Here is a 10,397-nt window from a genome sequence, read left to right on the forward strand (position 1 = left end):
GAGCAGTTGGGTCTCTTAACTGATGAGCCATCTCTGCAGCCCTCATGTCTTTTAATGTCATCACCTTATCAGTTATCTGGTCATATTTCCTTATTCTAGGTTTATAAATGTGGAGGCTGATTTCTGTGGCAGGCTGTAGGCTTCTTAACCAGGAATTTTGCCTTAATTAAGGGCATAACTTCACATTGTGAAAACAAAGCGGCCTTTGTGATAATGACATTTCATTCCCCCAACCTCTTTTTTTTATTCAAATCAAATGTAAAGCGTTCTAGATAAAAGCATATTTTAGTTGAATTATACAAGCTGGTCACAATGTTACATTATGCTGGGCATTCCAGTGGATCCAAGAGTCAGTACTGGAGTTTTCAGATTCTTGTCTTAGTCTGGGGGAACGTTTGGCAGATAGAGAGTTAGCAGATGTAGCCACAGGGGAGGGGTCTGTGGCCAGGCTTCTGAACCACTGGCTGAGAGGGAGGTGCTGAGGTGTGCAGCCTAATTATCTGCAGGGCCTGGCTCACCTCAGACACTTTATTCATGACTCAGCATAATGCAGCATCGTCAGCATTGCATAGCTTCAGCCCTTGGAGCTGACTGTCTGTCCCATGGGTTCCACACCCGTGAGTCAACCAACGGCAGCTGGCTCTCCAGGTAAAGGCGCTCACCGGCAACCCTGATGGCCCGAGTTCCATCTCCAAGACAGCTAAGACAGAGTCCCGCGAGCTGCTCCCCGGCTTCCACTTGCAGGCACACATGGTGCTCACAGCAGATTCACATGTTAAAAGGTGTTTTCCTGCTTTGTTAGCACAGTCTTGCTCTTTTTAGCGGACAGCTTGGGGAAGCCTGCAGAGGAGCCTGTATAAGCCTTGGGTAGCCTATCTGGTCATTAGGTGGTCACATAAAGGGAGGACTCCCCAAACCGCGCCAGTGCTGGCCTCCTCATCTTGGCCTGATGGAGATACGTACTGCTTAGCCCAAAAGAACTTAGCACTTAGCTCAAGTAGTTCAGCCAGCGAGCTGGAGGAACAGAATGGCTCTTCAGTGTGGCCCACCCCTAGACCGTCTAGGAAACTTTCAGTGTTTTATTAAGGTGTGTGTGTGAGAGAGAGAGAGACAGAGACAGAGACAGAGAGACAGGGACACAGAGAGAGAGAATATATTAGAAAGACAAGAAGAGGCAGTCAGATCCTCTGGAAATGGAGTCATATGGTTTGTGTGTGTGTGTGTGTGTGTGTGTGTGTGAGAGAGAGAGAGAGAGAGAGAGAGAGAGAGAGAGAGAGAGAGAGAGACAGAGAGAGACAGAGAGAGAGAGAGAATATTACAGAGACAAGAAGAAGAAGCGGGCATTAGATCCTCTGGAACTGGAGTCATCTGTGGTGTGTGTGTGTGTGTATGTGTGTGTTGGGGACTTAACACCAGTCTTCTGCAAGAGCCTCCGCCATCTTTCCAGCCCCTTCTGCTGGTTTGTCCAGCGCATACTGAGCTTCCAGAGCCTGCTCCTTTAGCGCAGGGTTGGAGTGGAGTAACTTTGGTCTCAAGTTTGCTCTACACTGTTTTCAGCAGACACCAAACATGAAAAGTTTATCTGTAAAAAAAAAATAAAAAAAATGTAGCTAAGTCCACTAGCCTCTGTCTGACATGGCGTTATTTCAATTTTCCAGATGCGGAGGCAAATGCTGTGTGTGAACTTGTCCACGTGAAGTCAGAGTCGGAAGGGAGACCAGAGCGGGTTTTCCACCTCTGCTGCAGGTGAGCCAGGGTCGGGAAGCTGAGGGACCGCCCTTCGTCTCTCTCTGCGGAACTGCCCACGCCCCCTCGCAGAGAGAGTGCTACTTGCCTGGTAGCAGTGTTGTGTATATCAAGGCTCCTTCCATTAGAACTCAGCCAGGAACCCAGCTAAGGTACTAGCTCTCTAAGGAAGTGGGGTTTTCAAGCGCATTGCACTTCTTCCTGTATGTCCTGTCTGTAGAGCAGGGTGACAGATGGGGCTGCCTTGGGGCGCTTCGCCTGTTGCTTGGGTATGTTGCTCGCACACCTCTGCGAGTCTGCTGTAAGAGGAAGAGGAGCTGAAGGCCTTACCAGTGTCCTTACTGTAGAGGCCCGTCAGCACAGGGACACTGAGCTCTGTTGCTCACAGGCAGATTCAAAGCGACTCATTATGGGTTTCTACTTATTTACTGTTATTAATTTTTTTCTCTTTTCCCTTCATCCTTTACTTCCTCCTCCTTTGTCTTTTTCTCTAGAAATACAAAAATAGCATCTGCCATCCTTTGTGGCTTTAAATATGATCCATATTTAATTAACCACATGCATTCGGTAATTAGCTCAACATTTATCTAGTTCTTTGCATATAGTGTGCTGCATATTGCTTGCAATGATAATAAAATTGTACCATTATAATTATTCATAATACTTTAATGTTATTGCTAGTATAGTGAGAAGATACATTTATCAAACATTACATCTGCAATTACCTCATGTTCATTGTAGCCAAGCCTGACAGAGGATGCTCTGTCCAGAGCATTACAGAAAATGCATTGAACATGTTCATTGTCCACATTCAGATGGGTCACAACCCACGTTACATGGTTGCCATATCATCTCTGGGTTGGATGCTAGGGTCAACAAAGGGCTGACTTCCAGAAAGCTCTCCAGAGTTAAACATTTCCAAATGTTCCTCATGCTCGGAGTACCCACCTTTCTCATCTCCTTATGCTGATCTGTTTACAGTTTTGTCACTAGACTCTACAGAGTATTTAACAAGCCTGGTTCTGTGTTTATTGTTTATAATTAGTACTAGGTGAAACATCTTGCGACAATCCTGAGAACTTTGTCAGGTCCAGTGAATGGTGCATGCCTTCAAACCTAGCATTAAGAAGTTGGAGGCCTGAGGATTTTAAGTTTCAGGCCAGCCTGTGCTACATACTGCAACCCTGTCTCAAAAAGTATATATGTATATGTATATATATGCACACACACATATTGAACTTAAAGAAAATAACTCTAACTTAGAGGATAAGTGGTGCTGTGAGAATTAGGACGTAGAAGATTTCATCGTTCTTAAGAATCCAGTCTTTGCTGGGTGTGGTGGCGCAGGCCTTTAATCCCAGCACTCGGGAGGAAGAGGCAGGAGGATCGCTGTGAGTTTAAGGCCAGCCTGGTCTACAAAGCGAGTCCAGGACAGCCAAGGCTACACACTGAAACCCTGTCTCGAAAAACAAACAAACAAACAAACAAACAAACAAACAAACCCAAAACAAGAATCCAGCCTTTGTGTGTGGAGCAGGGCGTGGAAGGAGTTGATAGTAAGCAGGAGGAAAGAGCAGGCATTTGCGATGTCCATCTGTGGGTGCTCCGCAGAGATGCAACAGGCCTGTCCTTCATTTTCTCCTTAAAACAGTTACAGCACGTAAGACCGTGACTTAGTGTAAGAGCAGGGCTCTGGCAACCTCCTAGCATAAAACAACTTCGTCCGTTATCTGTTCACTATTGGTGGGACTCTCCCAAATGGCCTGTAGATGATGATTTGAAAGCGTGAAGTGAGGATGGATTTTGTTTTTTTTCCCTGCCCTAAGGAGGCAGCTAAGCATAGAAATTGGAGTCCTTGCCTCTTTCGCCTTTGCTCTTGGGGATATTTATTTGGCTGCACCTAATAGCATCATAATAAGTTCCCTCCATTGGGTACTGGCCTCCTAACGTGTTTAAATCTTCTTTTCATAGCTCCCCAGAGAGCCGAAAGGATTTTCTGAAGTCTGTACATTCGATCCTTCGAGACAAACACAGAAGACAGCTCCTCAAAACGGAAAGCCTCCCTTCATCCCAGCAGTATGTCCCCTTTGGAGGCAAGAGGTTATGTGCGCTTAAAGGCGCCAGGCCAGCCATGAGCAGGGCAGGTACTGTGGGGATTCAGACCTACAAGATCCCCGTCACCCCAGCTCCACTGTAGGACTCCAGGGAGCAGGAATTAGGTGTGGCCTTGTGGGGCCTCATGTAGAACACATCCTTCCATGGTGTGAGGTCATTGCCTTGTCTCCTTCCTGGTGGGTTCTGAGGGATCTTCCCTTTGTGGGCTCTCCTTCCCTTCCCTCAGCCTTCCCTTGCTGCCTTCCTTTTGGCTGGTGAGCTCCCCTCCCGTTGGCCAAGCCAGCAAGCCGAGCCGATGCATCCTGTCTTGGAAGGGGCCCTCTTAGCTGCTGTTGGAATGAGAGTCTCTGCTTTGCATGACAGCCAGCTTTTTTCAGTGAGAAGCAGTGAGTTAAGTGTCAGCGAGGTCATAGCCGACTATTCTGAGAGCACAGTGACTTCATAGTGCGGCAGAGGACAAGCCTGTTCTCAGTGAGGATTCTGTGCTCAGGCACGGTAGACCAGATGACACAGAAAATGTTGACTCTCGCTTCGTGCTTGCAACTTTCGGTTTAGTCTCAGTGTTAATTTGAGGAAGTTTTCGATTGCTATTGGAAAAGAAAAAGGGGAGTAAATGCTCTTGGAGTCCATACCCCATGTCTCTAGAGCGCCAGAGAAGGAACACATGTGCCACATGTGCACATACTCAGGAAGAGTGATGCTTTCCTAATACTCGACTGACTTAATGCCGTCAGCATTCTAATCGCTCCTTTTCTGAGATGCAGCTCAGAAAATTTCAGGGAAGAGTCCAGTAGAAGAAATTTCCTGTACATTTGCAAAATAAGAGTTCTACCTTTGACCCAGTTCCTTTCCCACAAGTTCTCAGTTGTGTGGCAGAGATGTGTGAAGAGCTGCGACTCGGTGTAGATTTCATAGATAATCTACCAACCTTGACGTAGGCTATTACATTCTCTAGGTCCCTGGAGTTTAGCTAATGGATATGGGTGGAGGCTGCCATAAGTCTGTTCTCCAGTCAGTCTGTATGCTTATTGAAAGCCTATAACCCAATACCCCAAAACTGCAAGGGACCCTAACCACCAATGGTGTTTGCTGTTAACTTACGAACCTAAATTCAGAAGTGCATTTACAAAAACCAAACCAAACAAAACAAGACATCTACGCACGCACATTTTGTCTATGGCATAGACCAAAGCCTTTCTCCTGAGAAATTCTTGGAAATACAGCACTTGCCCCCTGACCATTCTGAATACCAAGAGAAAGCCATTGCATCATAGCCCGTTGCATTTGTCCAGTTGGAAGCATTTTGGTTGTTTGTTTATCTGCTTTGTTTTTCCCCCCAGCCTGGTGGTTCATTTTTGGCTGAAAAAATGTTTCTGTTTACTCTGCTCTGAAGTAATTCTCGCTCATCACAGTACCCGTGCTGCGTGACTTATAGAATGCCACGTCAGTGGATCAGGCCAAGGCTGTCGTCCCGAGCCTGAGAGGGACCCATTAATTCTCGCTGGGTTACTAAATATCCTTTTCATAAAGAGCAGCCTACTCTGATTCATTCTGCCTTTCATAGGAGGTGTGTGTTGCCTGCATGGCATAAAGAGCGAATGCCCTGCCTCCATACCTACTCTATATAGTGATTACTCCAGCCAGTAACTGAGCTAAAAGTTCCCATATTCTATACTTTCTTATGAAAAATTTGAGACTCATGGAGCAGCTAAAAGAGTTCATCTCTATACATTCAGTAATTGATGTTTTTCTGTATTTTCACCTTTGCCCACCCATCTGTCATCTATAAGTACCATCTTACCTGGACATAGTTCACAGATGCAGACATGACTACATGACTTGGCCCCTGAATACTTGATCATGAAAATCATTCTCATATGTTTCCGGGAAGCCAGTAGTGAGTTCGAGTCACCAGCTGTAGCTCCTGGGGAGAGCCAGGTGTTGTGGAGTTAGGCTCAAAGTGAAGCAATAGTTTTTCATTTCCTCCCATTTTGGCCTGGAATTTGTTTCTATTCCCCTCTTTAAACAAGAGCGGTGTTCGTGTGCTCTGTCTGGAGAAAATGGAGTACTCAATGCCAACAGTAGACTCTTCTGGCAGTTCTGAAGCCAGCTCACTGTTTTCAAGACGTGGGTTTCGGGGTGGCAGCTCCTAACTGGCGTAGGAGATGCTCCCTCCACAGAAAGCCTGGGTTGCGTTTCACCTCGCTGTGCCCAGTGCAACAGATCGTTTCTACAAGAGCCATTGTGTGCATGTGCGAGTGCGTGGGTGGGTGCTGGGAGCATTCCTTGCTTGATTGGTAGCACTGTTTGTTTGCTTGCCTGTGGTAGTCCCGACTTCCTGAAGGGCAATGGGGTAAATTAATAAACTCGAAGATTTTAACTTTGAGTAACTTTCTATAGCACTTTATTTCTCCATGCTGGAGTGGGATCTGTTATTTATTTCTCAGTCCACTCAGGTGCTGGCATTTTTATTTCACTGTAGAAGGAAGGGTTGGCCATTCACAGCGTGGAGTTAGGTCTCTGGCTTTGCTTAGCTTCAGTGTTCATATTGGACTTTATCAGAAAGGGTGCAAAGGGTAGATTTGGAGCGCTGTGTCCTTGGCAGCTGATTTTTCACATACAACCTCCAAAAGTGTGCCCTCAGTCTAACTGCGGGTCCTCAAGAAACCTTAGGTTCATGTCCCTGGAAGGCAATGTCATAGCCTAGTGCTTCAGGCACCACAGTGATGCCTTCACAGGCAGCAAAGCCCCAGGAGCCTCCCAGGCTCATTAAAGGCCTAGATCTGCCTAAATAACCCTTGGGAAACCCTGGGGCAGCCGCCATCGCTCTGTGCCATGGCCACAGGTTGTGTTGAGGATAGTTGACGCTCCAGTATAGGGGGGATGGGGCAGGCATCCGTGTTGCCTGTGTCTTAGGCGCTCACAGTTGGTAGTAGATTTATTTCTTCCCCATAAGCCTCTAGTGTTGTCCTCCCTCACACCTGGGCTCGTTTTTAGAGCGCCATCTTCAGTTTAGACACGAGCAAGGTAGACGCCAGGGTGGTAAGGGTTAGCCCCAAACTCCGGAAGAAGCTCATTTACCTTTTATGTTTCTTCTCTTTGCTTGCTGGATTTTCATCTCATGGTAAAGCATGTGGGGGTTTATTTTTATATTTTTGTATGTGTGTGCAGTGTCTGCCCCAAGCAAGTCTCTTGGGAGGAGGAGGCGGCGACTGGCTCGAAACAGGTTTACCATTGATTCCGATGCCGTCTCAGCCAGCAGCCCGGAGAAAGAGCCCCAGCAGCCCCCCGGTGGCGGGGACACTGACCGATGGGTAGAGGAGCAGTTTGATCTTGCTCAGTATGAGGAGCAGGATGACGTCAAGGAGACAGACATCCTCAGTGACGATGACGAGTTCTGTGAATCGGCGAAGGGCACCTCAGTGGACAGAGACCTGCAGGAGCAGCTTCAGGCTGCCTCCATCAGTCAGCGGGCCCGAGGCCGGAGAGCCCTCGATAGCCACGCATCCCGCATGACACAGCTCAAGAAGCAAGCGGCCCTGTCGGGCATCAATGGAGGCCTGGAGAGTGCAAGTGAGGAAGTCATTTGGGTCAGGCGTGAAGACTTTGCCCCCTCCAGGAAACTGAACACTGAGATATGACATTTGGTGTAGATACGACGCCGGCCCCGCCCTCACTCTGCTCACCCTCCCGTGCCGTCCACGAGAATGTCCCCTTAGGTTGCACTCTTGCACACAGATCTTGGCAGCTGACTTGGGTCTGAAGCCATGTAGCCACCCACCTTCATCATTCTTAATGACGTCAGAGAGAGTTGTTCAGCATCTCAAATAAGCCCAAGCCCTTTCTTCTGTACCAAGGGTGTCTATTTACTCTCCGTCCACCAGGGCCTGGAGAATTAGAACAAAGAATCTGTAGCACTGGAATTCAAGCTGTCCGCACCCACCCCAGCAGTCAAAGCAAAGTATTGAGTGACAGGATAACACACACACATGTGTCACAGCTCCTCTTTTCTGAATGCAGTCTCATACCTGAGGAGGAACCACCTTCAAACACACACACACACACACACACACACACACACACACACACACACACACACACGGAAAATTGGGACAAACGGAAGCATCTGCACAGCTTGCAGCATTGTGGCGCCTTCCCTCTTCAGTGTCTGAGAATATCTGTGTGTCTTAGGAATGTGTGAGGAAAGGGTGGTCATTTCTGTCTGATGAGCCTCTTATTTTTCTTCTGTTTATGTCTATAACTGGTCTTATTCTACGTCAGTGTTTGGAAGCTCTAGTTTTGCAGAGAATTATAAAGATGCCAAACTCTTGGGAAAGAGATCCAAATTTATCATTTAGAGAGAGGAAAAAAAACCCACTATTTTTTTGTATTTTCCTTGAGATGCAGGGGCACAACTAGATGAGCCCCTTACAGTGCCAGGTGAACTCAGTCTGAAACGAGGATCTAACCTTCTGCAGAGCGAGTGGCGCACGATGACTTTATATTTATATAGAAACGGCCAACTGGAAGCTCATGCGAAGAGTAAACTTTTTTTCTTTCTCAGAAACAGATTTTTTTTTCTAAATGTATGAATCTATATTTGAAATGAGAGTTTGGTTGGATTACAGGGACAGGGAATGGGGCAGTGTGTGTGTGTGTCTGTTGCGCATGGCAGGGGAGGGGAGCCTCCTCTTCATGGGCCTGCCATGGCAATCATTGGGTTTTTTTTTCCCCCCATCAAAATCGCATCTTCATCCATAGATGATTTCCCCCTTCCCTGGCAGTCCATGACCGGATCTCAGAACCTCTTCAAAAGCATCCTTTGTGGTTAATATCCCCTTCGTGCTGATGGAACAGGGTAAACTTGCTAAGGGGCCTAATCTCCTAAATGGATGTCCAGACAGGAAGAACATAAAACCGTTATAGCACTTTCATTTTTTTAAAAAAGGTTTATAGCTTTTTGTTCCTCTTCCCTCCTTCCCATTCCGTGATGTCCATTCCCTAAGAAGGGTTTAAATAATAGGAAAACTTTTCGTTTTGGAAATAAAAAAATATATCTATATATCTATATATCTATTTGGTGTTTGATACATCGGTAGGTACTTTAAAGACCTGAATTTTATAGTAGCTTTAGCAATTATATTTTATAAGAATCAGTTATGACTTTATATTTCCAGACAGAGAGTTCAGAACACGACGCTCTAAGCCCCCCCCCAACCCCCCCCCCCCCCGCTTGCTTTCCTGCTCTCCAGTCCTCTGCGCCCCCCCCCCCTTTCGGGTTTCCAGGGCTTTGAGCTTGATCTTTTGGAAGTTTTATTCTATTAAAGTTTTTGCTATACCTTCTGGTTTTCTTAAGAAGCTTTAGAGCAGTTTCTATGCCCTTTGTATCACTGCATTGTTCATACCATCTCGGGGTCGATTGCGTCCGATGGGGAACTGAAGCCGCGTCTTCCGGTCTCCCCGCAACACGTCCGCGGAAGAATACTGGAACGTCTGGTGCTTAGAGAGGGTGCCATTGTCTCTTGTACATAATAAGGTCATGATGTGTCTATGTCCAAAAGTTCTTATATATTTCTTTTATAAGCTGAAAGAAGGTCTATTTTTATGTTTTTAGGTCTATGAATGGAATGTTGTAAATGCCTGTCCAACAATAAAAGAACTGAAAAGGGCCCGGGTGACCCTGTGCCTTTTTGGATAGAAGGATGAGGATGTGTTTGTGGAGGGGGGAGAGGCCAGGAGAGAAAACTCCTGTGGTTGTCCTTTCCGCTTAAGTTACATTGGTGTGTGGTGTGCCTGTGGAGGTTGGAGGGACAGCCCACAGAAATTGGTCCTTCCTTCACCACACCATACATACTCCAGATAATGAACGCAGGGATCAGGCATAGTAGTGATGCTTTTACCTGCTGAACCATCTTGGCGGCCCATAGTTGTCTTTTTTTTGGGGGGTGGGGTGGGCCAAGCATGGAGGCATCTCCTTGTAATCCCAGCACTCAGGAAGCAGAGTCAGAAAGATGAGTGTAAGTTTGAGGTCAATCAGGGATATATAGTTAGTTGTGTGTGCAACAGGTCTACACAGTGAAGCCTCATCTCAAAAATAAATAAATAAATAAATAAATAATAAATTTTAAAAAATGAAGTAGCTATCGTGGTCTTCAAGGAAAGATATTCTGGCGAAGTTTGAAGTTTTAACCAAAAAGCAAATAAATAATAATAAACATCTTGGCCTAAGGTGGTGGTACTGACTTAATGGATTATTTTTTAAAAACCAAAAACGACGAAGTTGGGGTGGGTATGTGTTGAGTGGGATATGGGGGAAGTGGTATATATGAACTTCTTTTTTCCTTGTGTACGTGAATGAAGTTCTCAATAATATATTTTCTTAATATTGGGCTAAAGATTTGGGGAATAAGAAACCCAAAACAGGGCAAGGCGTAGTGGCTCACACCTTCAATCCCAGCACTGGGGGACAGAGGCAGGTGGCTGCATCTCTGTGAGCTCAACACCAGCCTGGGCTACATAAGGCGTTCCAGATAGCC

General features: G+C 46.4%; 1 protein-coding gene across 10 annotated transcripts in view; it reads left to right on the forward strand.

The window, feature by feature from the left end:
- Positions 1-9,530, forward strand: part of TIAM1 (TIAM Rac1 associated GEF 1) — a 361,545-nt gene extending 352,015 nt beyond the window's left edge. For 8 of the 10 annotated variants that reach the window (XM_084800521.1, XM_084800517.1, XM_084800515.1 and 5 more), the window contains 3 exons: positions 1,659-1,746; positions 3,718-3,890; positions 7,033-9,530. In XM_084800521.1, the coding sequence (XP_084656647.1) occupies positions 1,659-1,746; positions 3,718-3,890; positions 7,033-7,502 (731 nt within the window). In that variant the 3' untranslated portion in view covers positions 7,503-9,530. Of the gene's footprint in view, positions 1-1,658; positions 1,747-3,717; positions 6,246-7,032 lie in introns of those variants that run through there. The other 2 variants (XM_084800523.1, XM_084800522.1) reach the window with 2 other exon arrangements.
- The last annotated feature ends 867 nt before the right edge of the window (positions 9,531-10,397 follow it).

The sequence above is a fragment of the Acomys minous genome (assembly GCF_964271855.1).
Source record: "Acomys minous genome assembly, chromosome: 11".
Lineage (NCBI taxonomy): Eukaryota > Metazoa > Chordata > Mammalia > Rodentia > Muridae > Acomys > Acomys minous.